The sequence below is a fragment of the Heterostelium album genome (genome assembly GCF_000004825.1).
Source record: "Heterostelium album PN500 unplaced genomic scaffold PPL_scaffold9, whole genome shotgun sequence".
In the NCBI taxonomy this organism is placed as follows: Eukaryota; Evosea; class Eumycetozoa; order Acytosteliales; family Acytosteliaceae; genus Heterostelium; species Heterostelium album.
In genome coordinates, this window is record NW_008805071.1 from 1425630 (window position 1) to 1449874 (window position 24245).

Sequence of the window (24245 nt, forward strand, 5' to 3'; positions counted from 1 at the left end):
TTATACGATTGGAAGTTACTTTTAATTATAATTCAAAAAAGTTCAAATTTCTTTGAAAAACAAAATTTAAATTTTTTCGCCGTTATGCAACAAAAAAAAAAAATAAGATTAATCATTTTTAAATTAAGGACAACACTCTTTGTAGATATAACATAATATAGTAATAATAATAACTAGTTTTTATATGAATACAACCAATGGCTATGACAACAATGGAGATGATAATAAAAATGACAGTGAATATGTAGTTTGTGGTGAGAATATACAGAATGCAATTAAAATACTATTAAATGCTCATTCCAAAGATATAATGAGTATGTTTTACCTCTAATACTCAACAAATATAATATGATTATACATATAACTAATATATATTTATTTAGAGGTAGAGAATGAGTTTCAAACACAAAAGAAATTATGGGAAGAAGAAAAGATAACTTTAGTCAAAGCATATAAAAGGTTTGATATTATACTCACATATTATTTCCCTGTTAAATCTATCATTCATCCTAATATAACCTATTCATACAAATGTAGACTGAAAGAAAAGAATGAGATTTTAATTAAAATTATAAAAGATCATGGTATTAACTTAAATAATATCAATATCAAAAACAAAGAGAATATTAATAGTAATAGCAGTAGCAATAATAATAGTAATAGTAATAGTAATAGCAATAATAATATTAATAGTAATAATAATAGTAATAATAATAGTAATAATAATAGTAATAATAATAGTAATAATAGTAATAATAAAAGTAAAAATAACAACACTAATAATAGTAGTAATAATAGTAGTAAAAATAACAACAATAATAATAGTAGTAAATTTGTAAATAACTTTGATTTGGGTGATCAGTTTGTAGAGAGTGGAAGTGATAGCGATGGAGATGCAGATGGTAATAGTTTTCAAATGAAAAAGAAGATTGTTAATGTACAGAAGAAACAAGAGACTGCTGCTGCTGCCGCCACAACTACAACTACAACAACAACAACGACGACTGATGACAAGAGGAACAAGAAACGAAAGAGCAATGAACCAGTTATACTCGATGCACAAGATGATTTAGATTTGCCACTAATCAATGATAAACATAAAGAGGAAGAAGAATTACAACTACAACAACAGATTATTTCAATTTCACAGTCACAATCACAATCACCACAACAATTGCTTTCAAATCGATTTGGTGATAACAATAGATCACCTACGTCTTCACAGCCAACAACCTCTACTTCTACTACAACCACAAAACAAAAGAATTATAAATACTCTGAAGTTGTAAGGAATAAAGCGGAACGTGAGCAACTAGAAGGATTCGAATGTCAACACTGTAAAGAGGTATGTTACATCGACACAAACTTTAGTAGTTTTATGAATATCAGGTCCACCACCACCTGATGACCTTTCGAAAGAAATGAAATTTCAAAATCATTGATGATGAAAATTCTTCTTGAAGACAGGTGTGAAATAATCATGAAGGGTGATCAATGACGGAACCTTTTTTGGATATTCTTAAAATCCACAAGATTAACTAATTCATGAAAAACAAATTTTGTTCATTTTCTTTCTCCATCACAATAATAGTTTTATGATGCAGTGCTAGGCGATAATTTTGACAAAAAGATACTTTTAAATCAGTGTTCTCGACACAGACACGATGATACTCCACCATCAACACCTCCTGGATTCTGGGACTTTGGATTTGGTGATTCTCCAACTTAAAAAAAGTAAATCAAAATAAAAATAAATAAAAATATTACCTCTATTTATTTTTTAGTATAAATAATTGTAGTGATTTTATAAATAGATATTGATCTAAAAAAAACTTAATTTATTTAGATTAACCACATAGGAAATATTATATAAGATTTGAAAGTTTAACCAGAAAAAGAGTGATGGAGGAACTTGAAGTTGATATTAACTCGGTTCGGTTCAATTTTATTACTATGTACAGATTGCTAATTACAATAAAGAGTAAGAGAAAAGTAACTCCTCATTTACAAAGAGATCCCTTGATTTTACTTGTTGACATGTCATTTTCATGGGTCTATAACCTCGATTACTTGTCAAAAAAAAAAAAAAAAAACAACCAAACCAATCCAATAAAATCCAAATAAATTAATATTAATTATTTTTTAAAACGGTGTAGAAAAAAAGTCAATAGTTTCAGATTGTATACAGATATCATGATGATACATGACTGCAAATTGAACCACCCCTTTATAAATTTGTCAACCATGAAAATTGTAAATTTATTTCAAACCAACTGTCACTACCGACATGGTTGTCGTGCTGCTTTTAATAAAAGAGAGTCTAAAAAAATGCCTGTTAACACCCAGAACCAAACACCTAATCACACATATGAATTTTGAAAAAATCTCAATTTTAAAATCGGGGACAAACCACTTTGAGCCCTGTAGAAAAAGGGATGTTCTAATGCCCCAAACCCCTTTCATCCAAAAAAATAAAAAATCTTAAGCACAAAATAATGTTGTCTATTTTTTGAGCAAAAATATGGTGTAATGGGATGAAAAGAATACATTGTTTTTGAATTTTAATTTTCAAAAAAAAAATGAAAAAATGAAAGTATTGTTGTCACAATTAAGCCTGTTGCTCTCTGAATTGTTTGAAATTTAGATTTTTTTATTTATTTTTTTTTTTTTCTTCTGTTTCATTTTTTTTTTAATTGTTGTTTCAATTTTAATTAAAAAATTCAAATTGTTGTTGTGATATCAATAAAGTATAACAGCAAAATAGATAGAAGAAAAAAAAGTGTTTTTTTTTGATTTTTGATAAATTATAAAGTTAATTAATTATGTTCATATATGTATAAATTAATATTTATTAAATTAAAAATAGTTTTCTTTGAGAGTCTAATTAGATAGATATAAGATTAGTAAAAAGAATATCAGAAATATTATAGTTGGACAGGACTTAGAAAATTAATTTAGGTTAGTAAAAAATAATTGTTTAAGAATAAGAAAAAACAATATTTCTGTTTAAATACCAATAATATCCTTTTTTTTTAATATCCGATATTCTTTGATTATCGTTTTTTTTTTTTTTATTCTTAAAAATTGAAATTTGTCGTCTTCCTTTTCGAACCAACAAACAAACACCCACTCACTTTATAATATGATATTTCAATACAAACACAACACACAATCAAATTTGAATGCAAAAGTGTGCTTTTTTGAATCAAGTGTGTTTTGTTGTTGATTCGTGAATCACTGCACTGTCTTGGAGAGACAATTACATAGACATTTTATTTTTAAACTTTTACAGTAGCTTTTTATTAATTATTTATTTTCTAAAGTTAACTCATTCATCATCATTCTTTTTTTTTTTTTTTCATACCCCCCAATACATTCCACCTGTGTGTCTGTCATACATACTGATTAGATACAACAACACACACCCATTCTAACCTTCCTTCTCAATCATTATTATCATTATCATCATCATCATCATTCTCTATTGTGTACTCTGAAAATTTATACCAAACACATAAAATTATTTTTTTTATACTTAAATAATAAGAATAGCTAGAAGTGGAGATATTATTATCTATTTGAATTCCATTTATATATTTTTATTTTGTACTTTTTGACAAAACCTTTTTTTTGATTGCAAATCAAATCAAATCAAATCACCAACCAACGAACTATCAACTTTGTAATAGCTGTTGATTTCATAGGTCAGCAATTAATTTGCAAATAGTAGCAAAATAGTTTTTTTTTTTAATTTTTAATTTTTATTAAAATTAGAATTAAAAAGTTATTAATAGAATCTATAAAATAATAAATTTAGATAATAGTTTAATTAGTTAGTTATAATCATTCAACCCTTTATATATATATCGATATCGAATATAGTTGTTAGGAATGGATGAATTCGAATCGTTCTTTTCTCAGCTGATACCACCTCCAGAGCAGGACTTATGGCTGATGACACCTCAGGAATATAATCCACTGAATTGGGTTCAGCAACCACCATCGCTGAACAACAGTGGCAATCAAGTGAACACCAATGCTCAGATCAACCCAGATTTGAACAAACAATCAATGCCTCTCTCTGCATCACAACAGCAACAGCTACGACAACATCTTTTACAACAACAGCAATTCCAACAGCAACAACAACAACAACAGCAACAACAATTATCATCACCACAAACTAATACATGCATAAATAACAACAACAATAATAATAATAATGATTTAAATATGAATATTCATTTACAACAACAGCAACAGCAGCAACAGCCACAACAACAAATTGAACCACATCATATTGAAGCACTACAGAAACAGCATCAACAATTTATTCAACATCAACAGGAGTTCTTAATGCAACAGCAACTTCAACTTCAAATGGAACAAAAACAAAGATTATTACAACAACAACAGCAACAGCAACAACAATCGCCTTTGTCATCACCACAACAACCATCACCACAACAACAACCAAATATAAATAGTCAAACACCACAAGTACAATCACAGTTGATCATTGAAAATCTAACAATGTCATCTTCACCAGAACAACAACAACTACAACAACAACAACAACAACAAGCATCATTATCACCACCACAAGTTTCACCATTACAATATAGTTTACAACAAACACCACCCATTTTAATAAGTCAGCAACAACAGCAACAACAACAACAAGCATCATTTTCACCCATTTCAACGCCAATACTAAATAGTCAAATACCACAACTTCAACCATTACAACAACCAACACAACCAAAGAAGAGTAAAAAGAAAGGAAAACAACAACAACAACAAGAGAATCAACAACAACAACAGCAACAACAACCATTACAAATACCACAATATTATAATAATAACGCATTTGGTAATTGTTATCAGAGTTTTGATCCCACCAGTGAACCAATCACTTTTTCAAAACTTGAGGAGTTTGACGATGACGGTAAAGGTACCAATCGTGTCAATCAGAATCTAGCAAGCAGAAATTACAGACAGAGAAGAAAAGATTATATCAAAGAGATCGAAGCAAAACTTGCTGCTCTTACATTTGAAAATCATCAACTAAAAAGAGAGAATGAATCATTAAAGGTATTGATTGATTTGATTATCAGGCGATGTCTATTGATCTTTATAGAGATTAACAATGTTCTTTTTTTATTATTATTATTATAGGAATCTGGAGGTGTTGAAGTTATGAGACCGGAACCAGAGTTGATTGCAATGTTGATGGAAGGCAAACAGATTATCATACAGATGAGTCAAGCAATAAAGAAGAACGACGAACGAACGCTCGCCTACCTGCTGCATTTGTTCCACTCTGCCATTGCAAAGCGATATGCCATTGCAGAGCGCGAGGTCGAGAAGATCGTCCATCCCTACACACAGTCCAAGTTGGCGTCGATGGGATACGTTCCAAAGAGTGACCGTCCAGTTCTGAGTATTTCCGGTCCTGCCAGTGATGGATGGTTCCATCTCTTCAAGAAGGAAGCGAATCTAACCGATGAACAATCTCAGAAGCTAGAGGCACTGCGAATCGAACACGACAAAATCGAAACACAACTAAAGATCGAGCGTGAACAACTCGATAAGGAAATCAAGAAGTTCTTCTACACCAAGATTCTGGTACTGCCAAACAACCCGGAGGCAGGCGAGCTGTGTGGTGTCATCACTGCTGGCGCACCCATCTGTATCAACTCTGAGTACGCATTGGGTGGACAGACCGTTTGTACGACCGGCTCCGAAGATGGAATGCCACCAACAAACACACCACTGGAAATCGGACAGATTCTGGATTTCGCGCGAAAGTTGGATTGTTTGAAAAAGAATTTCATTCGCCAGAGAAATCAGTCGGTCGATACCATCTCGTCGCTGAGCACCATTCTTACACCACGACAAGAAGCGATGCTGCTTGTGAGGATTCACTTTAATACAACCTATGATTTCGCGCACATGGAGCTACTCAAAGATGTTTGGACCAATATTGTCAATCAGAACAAATCGACTGGACCCAAAAACATTGCAGAAGCACTCGCCAGATTCTCAGCATCAGAGTCTGCCAATGTAATGCCAACAGTCGAACAAATTGTAAAACCACCACAATTCCATCAGTACAATCCAAAGCAAGTAAAGAAAGAGAGGTCCAACTCTTATGATAGAAAAAAGAAGACAAAATCAACAGCAACTTCAACAACAACAACAACGTCCACCACAACCACCAATTCAACTTTGAGCAGTCCACTGGTCAAACCAGTTGCTAAAAGTGAACCAACTACCGACTCCACTGCATTCAATAGCGAGCCAATGGTATTACCTCCACCTCCACCCGAAGCAATTCCATATCCCTCCAGTTCCGAAAAGAAATATCACTGGTATGTCTATCCTGGTAATCAATAGTGTGTAATATAAAATAAAATATTGTTTTAAAAAAAAAAATAATAATAATAGAGTATTTTATATATTTTTTGACTTATTGATCAATATCTCATCTTTAAAAAATCATACAAAGAATGGATGTGGAAAAAAAAAAAAAAGAAAATTGTATTATTGTTAGGGTTTGGGGTGATAAATTATTTTAATAATTTATTAGGTTAATTGGTAATTTTTTTAAAATTAAAATTCTATTGATTTAAAAGAATCCTTTTAAAATATTGTTGATTTGGGGAGTGACAGTATGTGGAATTGAGACGACAGATTGTGATGAACAAGCTGATGGCAAATCAAACCATGATTCGGTAAAAGTGTTTTCAAAGTTGTAGAAATTCATTAGGGTAAATCCTGGGTTTGCTTTGTCGGAGTTTCTTATAGTCGATGAAACCAATGAGCAGGTCTTTGGATCATAGAGGTAGGTTTGATTGGTATTGAAGGAATAAGCAGCAGCATTATAGATTTGAACTGGGAATTGACCAATCAAGAAGCTACCCAATAAGTCACCCAATGGAAAGCTAAATTGGGAATGGAGAGTTCAATGATACTTTGACACAAACATCATTTTGCAAAATGAACCCCTCGTTGGTTTTACCAAACTCCCAAATAGATCCAATGATTGGTTCTTGGCCTTCGGTAAGAATCACATAAGAGCTGAAAGTTCTTTGACCAACAAAGTCGGTAGTGGTATTTCCAGCTAAAATATTTATTAAATTAATATTAATTATTTATTTAATTTAATATTTAATATTATTTATTACCTTCAAAAAACGATAATGGTGGTTGATTGGAGTTTGGTAATAAAGAGTTGAAGGCAGAAGCTTCATAATTTGTGGTGTATCCATTTGGCTCTTGACATTGGTATGGAAAATGTGGTTTGGATGAAACGCATGCAACTAAAACTAATAAAACAATTAAGAATTTCATCTTGAAAAAAGTTAATGTTTGAGAATAGAGATATTAAAGTGGAAGAGATTTTATATATTTAATTAAATGATTGAATATTTGATTTGATTGATATTAACTTTCAAAAAATAAATTTGTTTAAATAGTTTCTATTCCAATCTTAGTTAGAGATAATAATTATAAAATAATAATTTTATCTTACCAGGAACAATTGTATCGTGTCTCTTGGGATATCCGCTAAGGAATGAACCAGGATCCAGAATAAAAAAAACTAAAATTGGTTATATTCAATGAAAGTCATTGGATTCCATATCTTCTATATGAAGTTAACCAGGTTAACATTAAAATGTGATTGAAACTAAAATAGATTATTTTTTTTTTTTTTTGTAGAAGAACAAAAATGGTTTTTTTGACACATCACCTTTTTTTTTATTTTAAAAAAATCATGATTTTAAAAACCGAATTGTAAAAAAAGATCGATTTTCACTCATTTTTATTTTAATTTTTAATCCTGGTTTTATTTTATTTTGTTAACACTGGTCTCAAGATAATTTCCAAATTGATGATATCATACGATCTTAATTTTATAGTTATTTTATTCTGGTTTGTGGTCTAGTTTGGATGTGTTCTGAAATCGATGGGATGGCAGCAATCTTTGTAAAAGTTTTCTAACAACTGTGTAGGGTGCTAGAATTTCTGGAAGATTGTCGTGCTTTTGTTGGTAGAAATAATCGAGTACTGCAAACACAGAGATGTCAGCAAGTGTCTGTCTGTTACCTACAAAGTGCTCACCACCGGCAGCCTTCAGGTGTTGTTCGAAACGTGCCAAAAGTCTGGGCGCAATATCTGTTTTGAATCTCAATTTACTGGCATCGTCTTTGGCTCTAAAGTAGGGGTTGTAAAGATCTTGTGTAGCATTGACGTATTGACTGATGAGTGCACGTTCCAATGGAGCCTGGCCAAAAGTAGCTTTTGCTTTCATGTCAGCTGGAAGTTCATTTAATCAAACATCTTTAATTAAACATTCTGGTTTAATGCATATCTTTCATTTTTGTAGATTACATTCCAACCAAAATGGGAATCCGAGTTTGTAGATATTCAAAAAAATATCAATAAATTATCTTTGCTTCGATTGATTCTTTCAGTTTTTAGATGAGATGCCTCCAAATTATTTTTTTTGAAAGTTTTTGTGTAGAATACACTAGATAATTATAAAAATCAAATTATTTGGTTCCCAAAGGTCGACCTTATATAGAATATCAGAAAATGTATAATATTTTATTCTATTCTCTGTTACTCTAGAGTGATTGAAACATGTACAGATTGTTTGTTTAGGTGGGCGGTATTAAATTAAAATAGGTCTTCGGGATTTGCATTCTGTTTATCCAAGAGATATCTTTGGTGATCTGCATTGAATGACATTTGGAGGAACCTGTCACGACCCCATGCAGCTGAGAACCTGTTGAATGCCTTTTTTCCAATGTTCCAAACAACTTTCTTGACCTGGAAGGCGACTGCTTCACCATTGTCGAGAATGAGAATTCTTACATTGGATAGAATCATTAGAACCTTTTGTTCGGCAAAAGGAACTTCAATCTCGAGATTACGCTTTTGCCATTGCTGAATAAAAATAGGAAAGCCTGGTTCACCGTGCTTTGGAATGGTAGAGGAAAACAAATCCAAATCAGTTGACTTTAGACCGGAGCTGATTCTCTGTGAGAAGTAGAGTGCTTGTTCCATCTTCTTTAGTAAGATGGCTTGACGATCGTCAACTTGACGCTTCATCTCTGATAAACATTCCAATGGATTGGCACAAGTATCTGTGAAGACACCACGCTCTACTGCTGCATTTGCCACTCTATTGACACGATACATTACACCTTGGCAAATCATTGACTTTAACTTGTAGAGTATAATGGATTTGTCTAAAGAAGCAGCAGCAGTTGGAGTGTAGTAGGTGTGGACTGCTGCCAAGTAGTTTCCAAGTGAATTGGTGCTGTTGTTTGTCATTCCCGACTTGATATAGTCAATCCATTCGGTTGGAGCAACACCAAATTGAGAATCAATCAATTTGAAAGCATCGAAATCGCTTGGTAACTCTGGCTTGTATCTACCATTGACAATATTTCGCCAGTTGTAGACGAATTGGAGACATGACTTCATAGCAGTGACAGTTGGATATCCACGATTCTCCAACAAATTCGAATACTTGGCAATCAAATTGTATGATCTATTTTCGAATATCTTGAAATCGTTTTTACTATTTGGAGTTGGTTGTAATCTTCTGATATTCAAATACTTATCGATATCATCTGAATCATGTCTAATATTAACTTCCTTTGATTCATAATTCTATTTTAATAATATTAGTTAATATTGTAATATATTTAAATATTATAAATCTATTACTTTACTTACTGTTACTTGTTCAAAGATATTATTTATCCAATCTTCTTCAGTCTTTAATTTGCTATCAGTATCACAAGTCAATTCTTCACCATATAAGATATCATTAACAACTCCATCAATTTCAGATTGTTCCTTCTCCCTTAAGAAGGTAAAAGATGATCTTCTAACAGCTGATTCAACCAATGATTCCCATAATCTGATCCAATCAATATCATTTCCTAACAATTCCTTAATTTCTAATAAAAGTAAAAATAAAAAAAATATTAGTTTATAAAATTGATTGATTGATTAATAAATAATAATTATTATTCTTACCATTATCAGTAAAAATCATAAGATAACCAATTACTACAAAGATATTCTTTGGTTGTTCAGAAACATTATATACAGGTTTGGTTAAGAGTGAAATGAGTTGCTTCTTGATGTTCTCTTGGAATTTGAAGTGATGGGTAATCTCACGACAGGTTCTAATGAATTGAATGATCAATTGGAGTTGACGTTCACCAATATCCTTTGAAACCATGGTACCCAATAACAAAAAGATAGTGTTGATCTGGTCGTAAGAGAATGCCATTGGATCCAAAGTGGTATAGTAGGCAATGATGTTACGAAGTTGGAATTTGATGTTTTGCCAATGGGCATCGTGCAAGTAGAGTGGCATCCAAGCGTTGATCGGTTCACGTCCACGTCCTCTTACGGCAGCGGCAATCTTATCGCGACCAACTTCGAAACCACCGGTGGTCTTTTCCTGACCGACGGAATGTACAGAAAGAGCAATTGCATCTTCAAGTGTTGATTTACCCAGGAAGGTAGTTGAGTAGTCGTTGATACGGATCTGGGTGGGATCGTCAATCACGGTCTCTGGACGTTGAATTGACAATCCAAATCCGAGACAATCGTGCTCCTCAACGAGCTCTGCCCAATTGCAGAGCGATAATGTACAACTGAACAACGATTGACTTGCCTCCAAGAGATCCTTGTCTACGCCTTCCAACACTTCGTCGATGTCGACATCGACTTGCTTCAAGTTGTCGGCTTCACGCATCATTGTGTTGGCGTTTCTGGTGATTTTCATGGTGGCACGACGCTGACGACCGGCATTCTTAAACATAAATTGATAGGTGATGTTTGCCATACGTGCAGAAGTCTTGGCGGTCCACTCAGTCTTGATCCATCCATTGACCAACTCCAAGAGTTGTGAGATCTGATTCAAACAGTTTGTCTTCATTTCGGTGATGGTTTGACGTGGGACACGTGAGAATGTAAAGATCAAAGCATTGTCAATGTCATTTAACAACTTTTGTAAATCCAACAACTCCTTGATGTACTGCTTCTTGTTCTCGTCGGACGGCACATTCTTTTGGTCGTGAGAGTTCACTCTGGTGTAAAGCTTATTGAGTTCCACGTGATAACGAGAGAGATTACGAATAACCATTGCATCTTGAGTTTGCGCAACCAAGCTCGGTGTCAAAACAGTTGAGAATCGCTTGTTTTCAAGCTGCAAAGTAAAGTTGACTGGCTTCATAATGGAGTCGGCGCGACGTGTAACAGAAACATTGACATCACATAGACCATCGACGTCAAAGATCAACTTCATTGGGAGGGTGGACGATCCACTCTCCATGAATTGAATGTTATCACCGACGTCAAAGCAGAGATTAGACTCGAAAGTGTCACCAGTTGTGAACACCCACTTGAAGATAAAGTTCAACTTGTCGTGCAATGCATGTGGACCGTCCGATGGCTCTGCATACTGATAGATTCCTGGACGCGATCCCAAGATACGACGAATACCATCGAGATCAGAGTACCGAGAGTTCTCAGTGAATCCCATGGTGTGAGTGGTGATAGTGGCGCATCCAATGGTTTTGATGAGCTGTTGGAGCTCAGAGAATGCAGCACGATGATCACGAACGGTGGTGTGAGAACCGTCGGTGAGTAACACCAATGAGACATCGGTCTTTGGATCGTAGTAGAGGTCGGACTTGAATGCTGTTCCCTTGCGGAAGTACTGACGGAGAATGTCGCCCACCAAACTAAAGAGTGCGGCGAAACATGTCTTTCCACTGGCACGCTCATTCATGAGTAACTCACGGTAGTTGTCGACAGTCCATGGCAAACGGAAAGCGGTGTTATTGAAAAAGACAAGCTCGAGGATAACTTCATTCGGTTGGTTGAGTGTGTTGGTAAAGAGATATTGGAGAGCGGTTTGCACCTGATTCCAGACGTGACGCATCGAACCTGACTTATCGACCATCACAATCAACAAGAGTTTTCTCTCGGTTTCTGGTGGAGGAACTTGCAATTGTAACTTCAAAGTTCCATCCAACACAGCTGAATCCTTGAAATCTGCAAACTCAATTTCTCCATATGAAATCATTGACATGGTGGTTGGTGTGGTGGTGGTGGTGGTGGTAGTGTTAATTTGTTGTTGCTGCTGTGGTTGTTCTATTTCTACATATGGTGTATTCAAATTAATTGAATCTAAACCATTTGGTAATGGTGTAGTGTCTGCTTGTGGTGGTGGTTCCATTGTTTTGTTGTTTTTATTTTTCTTATAAGTTTTCTTTTATCTAAAAAGTGTCAGTTTAATAAAACATTGGTTTGGTTATACAATAAATAATAAATAAATAAACCAAGTTAAAGTTAATATACTACATGTAATTAAAATAGCACCAAAAGGAATCAATTCATGGAGTTTATAAAAAGGTTTAATTTCTGAATTTTTTTTGAGAAATATTTTTAAAAAATTGCGAAAACAAAAAACAGATGTTTTCTTAAGATTCTCACACTAATCGATCTTGATTTCGATGTTGTAAGAATATTTCTTTTACAAAAAAAGTTAATTGTTTATTTTTTTTTTATTATAAATCGAAAATATTTTTAAAATCTTTTAGAATTTTTATTTTCTTTCTACAGGATATCATGTCAGAATAAATACTACAGTATTCATGAAGTTTATTGAGTTATTGGTTCGAGCGATAAATGCTTGGGGAATGAATCTATATTACGATCAAAATGGAAATGGTAGCCACACAGTATAATTAATGGACCTTTGGAAATAAATATGTATTCTCTTTTAACTATAAATATATAGTATCTAAAAACACTAATTCAAATATTTATAATATAATGCGAACTGATTTGTAAAACTTGATTGTTCCAAGGAACAGAACTCGTTTGGAATCAAATAAAGACCACTGTGTGCAATGCAATGTTACAAGATTACTTTGAATTCATTTTGTTCGCTGTTTTTGTCAGATTTTTTTCGAAGGTACCTTCTAAGGTTTGACATTTTGTAATTTGATTGAACAAATTATTCATTTTGATTGAAATTTGAGGGTGAACAATTTCTCACAAACGTATTTCTTCATTTTGATCGAAAAAGATGCATCTGATTTGCAAAAAAAAAACAAGTTTTTTTGAAAATCAATCGATTCAAAGTTTTGGAACATCCTGATGATTTATTTTATCACTAATTTTATTGTTCAGTCCAACAAACAAAACAAGCAACAGATTCGATAAAAATGAAACACAAAAACAAAACATAATAACATTAATCATTTCTTATTTAAGTTTGTTTTCTAAATAAGACTGTTTTGTATCTGTATAACAATATATATATATATAATATATCCTTAGCAAAGAAACAATGTCCAAGATTGCAGGTCAATTCCTTTCTTCCTTTATCGCATGGAGAGATGCAAAAATTTTAGCACAATTTCCAAATATCGCAAAAACTGATCTAGCCACTCTGACAGTTCCAGGATTCCTCGCGTTGACCACTTTCAATCCGACCACTAAGACTGACTTTGTCAAGCAAAAGTCTGAACAGTATTTCATTGACATTTGCAACTACTTCCAGAGTGACCTCGGTTTGGCAGCTCTAGGATTGACCAGACCAACACTCAATGCAGAGCTGCTCGAGATGGTACAGGACACCAAGGTTTCCACCTTCTTCCGTAACTACTCCCGCTGTTTGCTTCTCCAAACTCTCTACAATCTCGAAGAAGCCGGTAGCTACAAGTCATCGATCAGAGGTGGCAGAGTAGAGTTGGAGCTCAATCATATTGGTGGTAGCTCGTGGTTCACCCGTATCAATATGATGTTGTACTTTATTGCGTTGAAGGAGTTGGTTCCAGCGTTCATTCCATACATCTACCACTACGCCACATTCAACGGCAAGGTCAGACCATACATGTTGGCTGCACCAAAGGTCACTGAATGGGTCACCGCTGCCGTCACTTTCCAACTCGCCAACATCGACAACGACAACGAGTTTGACACGTACAGATTCGCAGAGTTAAAGACCAAACTCGATCTTTTACAACCAAATCTTATCTTGTCCAACGATGTCTTGACTACCTACATCTACACAACGTTGGCATTCTACGCCACTGGAAATCTCATCAACACACCGCTCGTCAGAAGCATCATCTCTGCCACCGCTCTCAAGATTCTCAAGAGAATCCAAAAGAATACAACACATCCACTGCTTCCATTGATCGCCAATCTCAAGACTGCTTTCGGTGGAACCAACGAATCCGTAGCGGAAAAGCTTTCCAATCTCATCTTCAAAGTTGCCTTGGAGAATCCAGCCATTCCTAACATTTTGCCAACCACTGTAGATAGTCAAGCAACTGCCAACTATATCAATAAGAATCTTCAGGAACCAGAGTTTGATAAATTCAAAGCCGATGCAAACTTTGTCAAGTTGGCAGGTGGTATGATGAATGCTTGCCACGTCGGTGTCTTGGCATACGGTCTCCTCAATCCAAGCTTTTTGGATTCCTTTGAAATCGGACTCCTCTATTGTCCAGAGGAGCCACTCTATGTCGCGCGATATGACGATGGTTTGGCTGCCAAACGTGTCTACACTGTTATGGGTGAATTCCTCTTTGAAATCACCAAGCATCGCGCCGTAAGAACAGACGGTCCAAACGATGTGTTGGAAGCATTTGACGCACTCGTTCCAAGAATCCTATTTGGTGACTCTGCCAAACTTGTAAGAAAATTGATTCCATCGCTATACACACTCGCCAGAGATATCAATACCTACATGCTCCTCACCAGAGACAAAATCAGAAGATGGGGATCGTATGCACTCACCTTTAGCGAGGTTCAAGACGATAATATCACTGGTATCTGCAAGATGTACAGCACTACATCGTACAGCTCCGGATCCACAACATTGACAATTGGTGCTTCGCTCTTTGGTAGATCTATGGGTCATTACCTCAAGGCACCATTGATCGCAGTCATTAATTCGATCAACAACGATTCAGTTGAAACCGATCCAATTCATGACTTTATTCAATCAACTGGAGATCTCAGAATCGATTATGACCAAGAAAATGCAGATGTCTCAGGCTGGGAGTCTCAATTTGAAAGCCTAAGCTTGGAAGCCCAAGCTGGAATTAATATTTTGGCTGGTATTTCAGCATAATAAATTTAAATAAAATTTTCTTTGAATTCAATAATATTTATTTCTTTAATTTTCAATTCACTGAGATATTGATTGTTTTTATATTTAATGTTTCCTAATTCGAATGATAACTATAATAATTTTTTAAACACTTTACTTTAATTTATTTTGAATAAAAGCACCTCAACTTTGCTTCAATGCCGTTATGTGTTCTTTCTCTACTAGAATTAATCATCTCGAATGATACTACTTCTACACCTACACTTACATCCTCTCCGAAAAGCATATTCCTGCTCACTTTGATCCAGAAACTTGTTCCGAGATGACAGAGGATCTACTTTATCTTTATATTGCGACATTATCTAACAATTAATTATTTCCAAAAATATTTTCAATAAAAACAACAGGTCATCTTATTGTCACCCCTTTTATCATAAAAAAAACATAAATATATACACGATTAGAATCTACCGCTGTTAGTGCCATTCTCACCATATTTCCTCTATAAATAAATAAATAAATGTTAGACCAACCAATAATTTTAATAACTAAAATAGGTGATATCTGTCATTTGTTTTTAATAAAAAAAAGTAAGTTGAGGAAATGAAAGTTTATTTCTATTTCTTTGTTGGTGTTAGTTGTGGAATGACAGTGGAACGCGCTTGATAGTTTGATTCATCCATTTTCTCCCAATGATAGATTGAGTCTCTTAGCCATGCGAAATGAACCACTTTGATGCCACACTTCATCGCTTGCAATACTTTGGAGGTACCCTCTTTGATGTAGATGAGATGAGTGGTGTTATCAGTGATATCCATTTGGACTTTGGCACCGAACGACTCTGTGAGTTGCACGATTCGCGTCGTAACCAACTTGGCAGAGTCGATCTGCTTTGGGAAGATACCACTGAAAACGATATTGCAATCCATCAGAACACTCTGTCTGATCTCTTTCATGATGGTTCTCGATTGACTGAGATTATCGTCGATAGTTTGAGCGCCTGCCATTAGTTGTTGCTTTCCACTGCTGCTGTTGTTGTTGTTGTTGTTGTTGATCTGTTGTGTCTCTTGTACTCTCGACATGTATTCGCATTGAATGATCTTCAAGAGTCGCGAGAATATCTCCAAGTAGGGAATCGATGGTTCCAACTTGGGGAAGTGATATTGTTTCGAAAGATCCTGAATCGAGAATGGATAGTGGTAGGTTGTAATTTTCGAATGTTCAACGTCCTTACTGAAATGTATAAATCTTTCAACCATAATCAAATTATCTCTAAATTGTCTCCCTATTATTTATTATATTAGAAAATAAAAGTAATTAGTAAATTGTCATTTCTATATTTATATATATAATGTGTGTATATACATACAGATATCTTCTCGATCATCTATAACAACGATCGATTCAGATGAGTCGATTTTAAAGATACTTGAAAAGTTGGAAGGTGTGAATAGTGAGTAGGGTCGATTCGTTTGTTGCTTTGGAATGTTGTCTCCAAACGATTCAATAGTTATAATGTTTTTAAACAATGTTTTACTTGGATCTATTATTTCAACCATCTTATTGACATCTATATTAATGATTTAAGATTAGTTATTCAAAGTTGTTGGTAATAATGAGAGTAACAAAATTATAACTTACAAGATTTATGATTGAGTGAAAATAGAGTAATGTTGAATAGAGGATAGAGGGTCTTAAGGAATGTAATGGTATATGGTCTAATCTTAACGTAGTGGGTACAATTATCAATGATACACTGAATGGTATCACTCTTTTCTTTTTGATCAACCATATCTTCTGTTGTAGTTTGATTAGTTTAAATTTACAAAAATGGTATTAGCAGATGATTATAGGGATTCAAAAAAGATTATAAACATAATATTTACCTTTAAGTGAATGTATTAAGATATGATCGATATCTATAATTAAATTCATTTTATATTCATTCTTTACCAACTCTCCAATTTCTATCTCTTTTCCGACCCATTCCGATGTTGAATAGGTGGTGACTGCAGTATTGGTAACAGGAGGTACCACATATTGTGATGCTATTGGTATTGGTATTGGTGTTGTTGTTGTTGGTGTTATGCTTGATTGTTGTTGATTTTCATTTGACTTGTTATTTACATGATTATTATCATTATCGATAATATTGCTATCATTGTTGGTGTCTGTAGTTTTAGATGTAGCTGTAGTGGTTGTGGTTGTTGTCGTTGTTGATGTTAATGTTGGTGTTACTGTTGAAGTAGTAGATATTGGTGTATTTGGTGATGATGTTTGTTCAGGTGTATTGTTATTCGATAAAGGTGTTAATATTGGTGTTGTTGATGTTGTTGTTGTTGTAACTGATGGTATGACAGGTGACAATGATGGTTGAGGTGAAGCTGATTGTGTATTGGAAGGTGTTGTATTTGCAGAGTTTTCACCTGTTATACTATAATTGTTTATATTGTTATTACTGTTGTTATTATTGTTATTGTTGTTATTGTTATTTAAAGTTGGTGTTGAAGATGATGATGAATTAAGAGTTGGAGGTGGTTGATAATGAGGTGATTGCTGTTGTAATGCTTTATCAATGAGTGGTTGTTGTGGAATTTGTGGTTGTGGTGTTGGTTGATGATGTGGATGTAGAGGTGGTGGTGGACCGCGATGATCGTAGTGATTGTGATGTGGATGTGGTGGAAGTTGAGGTGGTGGTGGACCGCGATGGTCGTAGTGATGTGGAGGTGGTGGACCACGGTGGTCGTAGTGATTATGATGATGTCCACCTCTATTGTGATGTGGTGGATAGTGATTGTTGTAACCGTTCATACCATATCCGTAATCATGATGTCTTGAATAATGATCGTTTCTTGGATGATGGTGATGATTGTGATGTGGAGGTGGTGGTGGTGCACCATGGTGATTATGATGATTATAACCACCGTTGTTCATAGGTGAAAGTTGTGGTGGTGGTGGTGGATATTGATTGTAAGCACCGCCACCATTATTAAAATGTCCATGATGGTTGCCAAAACCATTGGACATATTGGGATTGTTGTTGTTATTATTATTAATATTTGGTTTCGCGTTGAATCCAAATTGAATCTTAGGTGTTTGTTGTAGTTGTTGTTGTTGTTGTTGTTGTGGTGCCATCGTAAAAACTGTTGCTGCTGATGCTGTTGTTACTGTTGGCATTGCTATTGTCGTTGAAGCAATTGAAATTGGTGTGGAAATGATTGTTGCAGGTGGAGGGGGTGGTATTGGAGTTGCGATTATTGGTGATGGTGTTGTCGTTGTTGAAATGATGGTTGGAGGTGGAGGAGGTGGTGTTGATGAAGTTGTCGCAGTCTCTTTTGTACTTGATACTTCATTACTTTTTATTGTTGTCGTTGATGTTACAACAGATTTATCTGGACTGCTACTTGTACTACTCTTATTGTTATTCTTTTTAGCATTGTTGTTGTTGTTTTTATCACCTGAATCTCTTGTTGTTTTTCTTTTACTTGATCTTGATCCTGATCTGCTCCTACTGCTTCTATCGTTGTAGCTACTCGATCGCGATCTTGATCTACTCCAACTTCTCGATAGACTTCTGTCTCTGTTGGAACGTCGAGATCGGTCACTTCTCCTGCTCTTGTGATGTGTGGACGATCTTGTTCGCGAACCACTCTGACTACGACTGGACCGACTCCAACTGCGACTTCGCGATCTCGATGAATGCCTGCTCGATCTTCTTCTATAACTTCTTCTGTGACTTCTACTACGGCTTCTACTTCGACTTTGACTATCGTAAGAGGATCTTCTATAGCTCCTACTTCTACTTCTGCTGCTACGACTTCTACTTCTACTTCTGCTTCTGCTTCTTGAGTGATGACTGCTGCTGTGTCTTCGTTTGTAGGAACGTCTGTTGACCGACCGCGAACGAGACCTACTCCAACTTCGGTCACGTCCTCGCTTCTCTTTGAGTTTCTCATAGTCGCGTAGCGATGCAAGGAAGTCGTCTTCCTTGTCCTCCAACTTCTTGGCGTCGTTGGCGTACGGTACGTAGAGTCGACCGCCCACCACCGATGTGTAGGGTGTCGTCGAAGCATGAGGATCGACAATCATCGATGAACTGGCACCTCCATACATAATCTGTTCCGGTGCAACTACCGGGTGCTGGTGGTAGTTTGGCAGGTTGTCCTCGTCGTCGTCCGATGCCAAAATCGGTGGAACAACCACAGCCACCACTCCATTCATAGCGTACAACTCATCGACATCAACGTCGACATCGTGATGATGATGATAGTCATGATCATGATCATGAACGTGATCGTCCATCATGTGATGATCGATTATTCCCTCGTGATGATGATGATGATGATCATGTAGCAGTGTCGATGATGACGATGCCAAAATGACAGGCGTCGTAGTATCTATATATTGATCTTCAATCTTTTCCAACTTGAGAAGTGGTTCGCCACCAAGCTCGAGAATACCTCCATCGTCAATCTCACCATCTTCGACATCTTCATCTTCAACAATATCCTGATCTTGATCTTTTCCATTGCCATCATTCTTCTCATTGTCATCCAATTGCATAGCAGTACCATTCTCAATTGATTCCGAACAAGATTGCTGTTGTTGTTTTTGTTGAATATCAACATCATCACCACTCGTCAGAATTGACATTTCTCTATTTTCGTTTTCTCTATTGACATTATCATCATCATTCTGTTGTTGTTCAACAGAACTAGAACTCATTGTTATGTTCTTAGAATGTTTCAAACTATTTGTTGTTTCTATAAATATATATATATATATTAAGTGTGGTTATTCGTTGTTGTTATTATTATTATTATTATTGGGATTGTTTATAAAAAAATAAATTGCAAAAAATTTTATTTCTTTATTTGGTTCCTATTTATATTTGTTATTGATATTATTTTTGTTATCTTTTTTTTTCTATTTAATTTATTTATATGTTTTGTGTAATTAGTAATTTTATTGGCGATGGAACCAACTGACCAAACTAATTATAATTTATTTTTTTGTCGTTTTATTGCCACTCGTCAAAGTTTATTTTATTTTTTTTCCGTGTTTGCAAAACAGTTTTTTTTGGTTTAAAAAAAAAAAAAAAAAAAAATCTTGCCAAAGTAATGAAGTCGCTTAATCTTCAAAATATATTATTATAATATAAATTTATAGTTTTTTTTTTATATAAGAAATCTGAAAAATGTTAGATATAAATGAATAAAGTTTTTTATTTTTATATAAAATTACTTGTTCCAAAAAAAAAAACAAAAATATCTAAAATATTTTTTAGTTATTGTTTGATTGATATTTTTGTTTTTTATTTTTATTTATTATAGTTTTTAGTTAAAATGTTATTTATTTATTATAGTTTCTTTTTATTATTTGATTGATTTGAAATGTCTTCCAAGTAGGAACAGATTTTGATGAAGGATGGTCTGTGTGCTGGTTTGTGTGACCAACATTTCTTGATGAGATTGGCAATCTGTGGTGGGAACTCTTTGGTTGGCAAATCGGGTCTCTCTCCCTTTGCAACCAAAACTGGAACATTAAATGGTACATTCTCTTCATATGGTGCTCTTCTTGTAAATATCTCCCATAAAACTAATAATAATAATAATAATAATAAAACAGAAACATTTATATTAATAATCAAATATTAATACTATATTATTTACAATTCAACTTACTAACACCATATGAATAAACATCAACTTTATCAGTATAATGTTTGGAAGTAAAGATTTCAGGTGCCATCCATGCTTGAGTTCCAACGTGACTCGTCATATATTTATTGGTGATTCTGGATGATCCAAAATCTATAATCTTTATCTTATTATTATCGGTAATCTATTGATAATTTTGTGTAAGTATAACATATATACTATATATATAAATGTGAATGAATGATTGGTTGCGATTGATTGATTGATTGATTGATTGATTGATTGATACTTACTAAAATATTCATACTCTTTAAATCTCTGTGTATGATCGACATTGAATGAAGATATCTCATTCCATAGGCAATGTCAAGTGCAAATGTAATCTTTGCGTTAATGTCCAAGACGTTCAATGGGTTCTTTAGATAGTCTGTGAGACTACCCTTCGGACAGTATTCAGTGAGATGGAAATAGCTGGAACCATACGATCCAGAGCCAAAGCACTGCACCAAACACTCATGTTTCAGAATGGTCATCAGCGCAACCTCTCTTCGATACTCGGCAACATCGAAATACACATTGAATTCATGTCCAAATATTTTCACTGCTACTTCTTTTCCTTTCCAAAATCCTCTGTTCATAATTAATTAACAATATGAAATGGTTATTTAAGTAAGTATATTATAAATATTTTTAGTTGGCTTTACTACTTACAAATATACTCTACCAGATGCACCTGATGCCAACCAGTGACTAACCATTACATCTTGGTAGTTGATTTCATTGTGTATCGATATGTTGTTCTTCATCACCTCATCAAGTATATACTCAATGTCTGATGCGTCGATCCTTGTGATTTGACAAATCTCTGGATTGTCAGATGCACATATCGAAATAGATAATTGAATAGGTGATGTTGGTGAATTAATTATATTATAGTTATTATTATTATTATTGTTGTTGTTATTATTGTTATTGTTATTGTTATTATTATTATTGTTATTGGTTGGTGATGGAACTGAAATAGGTTGTGAGTGACACACCGGTGAAGTTGGCAACAATAATGCAGATGATTGTGGTGATTGTTGTAATTGTTGTTGTAACTGTTGTTGTTGTTGTTGTTGTTGTTGTTGTTGCTGCTGCTGCTGTTGTTGTTCTGAAAGATTGTTCGTCGATGAAGAAGTCGATATTTTATTTGCTGTTGGTTGTACTCTCCACTCTTGGTTGAATGGCGATGTTAGGAAGTGGAGGAATGCATCACACACCATGTCTTCGAGAACCTGGTTCTCTACTTCATCAAAGAGATCAATGCGTGGCTCTCCTTTCATGGCTTCCTCTACTCGTTTCTTGAGACAAGACTCCAAATTCAGCTGCGAAGATCCATCCTCGACAAAGAAACGGCGCCATATGTCGTTGGCTGTATATCTACGTTCGTCTTCCTTTGCAATCTTTTTGTACCGCTCGATCTCCAAGTAGAAATTCAGATTCTCCATACTCTGGTAGTTCTCCATGTAGCTCTTGAACTTGGAAAACTGTTTCGGATCTTCAATGGTTTTATAAAAGTTTTCTTTTGTTGCCTTGGTTTCGCGATGCAACGGAACTATGTCTCTGTCCGGTGCCGAAGCCATTTGTTGTTGTTGTTGTTGTATTGATGGAGGTATTGAAATTTGTTGTTGTGATTGTTGTAATTTTGTATTTGGAGATACATTATTATTATTGGTAGGAATTGAAAATGATGTTGACTTTACAATAGGAGGTGGTTGTTGTGGTTGTGGAGATTGTGTTGGTTTAATATTATTATTTTGATGTTGTGGAGAATTTGTTGTACTACTATTGTTACTATTATTATTATTGTTGTTGTTATTATTATATAGGGGGAATGGAATGGGTGGCTGTTCCAATGAGAAATTTGTAGCTGCCAAACTTAGTGGAGTTGTTGCTCCATCTTTGGAGGAGGGGTTCGAATTTGGATTGGAACTACCACCAGCTTTATTATTGTTGTTTTGTTGATAGTAGTTTCCAATTTGATATTGTGCAGAGTTGCTGAGTGGCGATATTGAGGTGAGAGTTGGTGGTGATGTTGGTGGTGAAGGTGAGCCTGAAGAAGATGTCTCTGAGGTGTATGAGAGAGAGGAATTCGAATTGATCTCTTCATCTTCCTGTATATTTAAGGGACCAATATTTAAGAGATTCATCAGATTACTGTTGCTCGAACCTCCTTGTAAAAGATTGGTTTGGCTTGTATTGTTCGAACCTGATTTATCTTTTGATCGCTTAAATGATTCAATCCATTGAAATATTCTTGCTTTCTTCTGTGTTGTCACCACTGTTGTTGTAATATTGTTATTATTATTATTATTATTATTGTTATTATTATTATTGTTATTATTAATATTATTATTAATATTATTGAATCCACTATTTCTATTTACTGGTTGTACAACTCCATCATTTAATGCGTATGAAGTAGACATATTTTCATCATAACTTTTAATTTATAAATAAGTTTTAAATATATATATATTTATTATTAATATAATATTATTATTATTTTTTTTATGGAAATATTGGAAATTAAAATTTAAAAGTTGGAAATAAATAAAAGTATATTATTATTATTTTTATGTTTATTTGGATTGTTTAATGTTTTTTATTAATTAAATTTGATTTTAATAATAGAACATTCAATATGTTAACATAATTTAAAGTAGTATGGACAAGAAAAGAGAGAATAAAAAGAAAGTACGTAAATTTAATTTAATATTTAATAATACAAACAAATGAAATTAAATAAATTAAATAAAAATAAATATACAAACAAAAAACAACAAATCAAAAAATGAGTTAGTAAGAAGAGAAAGTAAGTAGATTTGTTGGTTTTAAAGATCACTTTTATTATTCCAAAAGCATATAACAATAGTATGTTAATATTCAAAATAACTAAAGAACAAAAACAACAACAACAGCAATAATAACTAGCTAACTAACAAATTGGATGTGATCGTGATGTGATAACTGAGTGTGTGTATTTTTAGTGTGATTAAAAACAATTATTTTTATTTGTGGCTGACTGTTCTGCAATGTTTGTATATTTATATATGAGTGAGATTGTGTGTGGAATGGAGTAAAGTAAGTTCGTGAGAGTAAAATTGAAAGTAACAAATTGGAGCTGAGATAGTAACAGAGATATAGAAAAAGATAGAGTACAACACAACAACTACTGTAAGTTAAGAGGATAATATTTTATTTATTAAATTTTAAATATATTTATTACTATTATTAATTAATAAAATATATTTATTAAATTTTATTTATACAAAACAAAAAAATAAATCTATTTTTTCTCTATCTGATATGAATATTATGATTATTTGGTTTGATTAATTTGCTTAAACACAATCACATTAAACTTAAGTAAG

General features: G+C 33.9%; 7 protein-coding genes across 7 annotated transcripts; 3 read left to right on the forward strand and 4 right to left on the reverse strand.

Annotated features, from left to right (window-relative positions):
* Nucleotides 1–184: 184 nt before the first annotated feature.
* Nucleotides 185–1729, forward strand: PPL_09084 (uncharacterized protein; the record flags this gene model as incomplete). Its single annotated transcript, XM_020579882.1, has 3 exons — nt 185–314; nt 384–1345; nt 1646–1729. The coding sequence occupies 3 exons, from the start codon at nt 185–187 to the stop codon at nt 1727–1729; spliced, it is 1176 nt and encodes a 391-aa protein (XP_020430557.1).
* A 2342-nt stretch (nt 1730–4071) lies between these two features.
* Nucleotides 4072–6399, forward strand: bzpQ (bZIP transcription factor; the record flags this gene model as incomplete). The annotated part of the gene is made up of 2 exons (XM_020579883.1): nt 4072–5094; nt 5179–6399. The coding sequence occupies 2 exons, from the start codon at nt 4072–4074 to the stop codon at nt 6397–6399; spliced, it is 2244 nt and encodes a 747-aa protein (XP_020430558.1).
* Nucleotides 6400–6631: 232 nt separating this feature from the next.
* Nucleotides 6632–8317, reverse strand: PPL_09086 (uncharacterized protein; the record flags this gene model as incomplete). Its single annotated transcript, XM_020579884.1, has 5 exons — nt 6632–6947; nt 7030–7126; nt 7191–7325; nt 7538–7606; nt 8113–8317. The coding sequence occupies 5 exons, from the start codon at nt 8315–8317 to the stop codon at nt 6632–6634; spliced, it is 822 nt and encodes a 273-aa protein (XP_020430559.1).
* A 368-nt stretch (nt 8318–8685) lies between these two features.
* On the reverse strand, nt 8686–12277 carry PPL_09087 (uncharacterized protein; the record flags this gene model as incomplete). The annotated part of the gene is made up of 3 exons (XM_020579885.1): nt 8686–9687; nt 9754–9980; nt 10060–12277. The coding sequence occupies 3 exons, from the start codon at nt 12275–12277 to the stop codon at nt 8686–8688; spliced, it is 3447 nt and encodes a 1148-aa protein (XP_020430560.1).
* A 1119-nt stretch (nt 12278–13396) lies between these two features.
* PPL_09088 (uncharacterized protein) lies at nt 13397–15413 on the forward strand (the record flags this gene model as incomplete). The annotated part of the gene is made up of 2 exons (XM_020579886.1): nt 13397–15176; nt 15349–15413. The coding sequence occupies 2 exons, from the start codon at nt 13397–13399 to the stop codon at nt 15411–15413; spliced, it is 1845 nt and encodes a 614-aa protein (XP_020430561.1).
* Nucleotides 15414–15786: 373 nt separating this feature from the next.
* Nucleotides 15787–19894, reverse strand: PPL_09089 (RNA polymerase II C-terminal domain phosphatase family protein; the record flags this gene model as incomplete). Its single annotated transcript, XM_020579887.1, has 6 exons — nt 15787–16454; nt 16539–16739; nt 16811–16966; nt 17056–18595; nt 18655–19037; nt 19084–19894. 6 exons carry the CDS (start codon nt 19892–19894, stop codon nt 15787–15789), a joined length of 3759 nt encoding a protein of 1252 aa, XP_020430562.1.
* Nucleotides 19895–20528: 634 nt separating this feature from the next.
* Nucleotides 20529–23300, reverse strand: rckA (RGS domain-containing protein; the record flags this gene model as incomplete). Its single annotated transcript, XM_020579888.1, has 4 exons — nt 20529–20767; nt 20854–21013; nt 21123–21459; nt 21541–23300. 4 exons carry the CDS (start codon nt 23298–23300, stop codon nt 20529–20531), a joined length of 2496 nt encoding a protein of 831 aa, XP_020430563.1.
* Between the last annotated feature and the right edge of the window lie 945 nt (nt 23301–24245).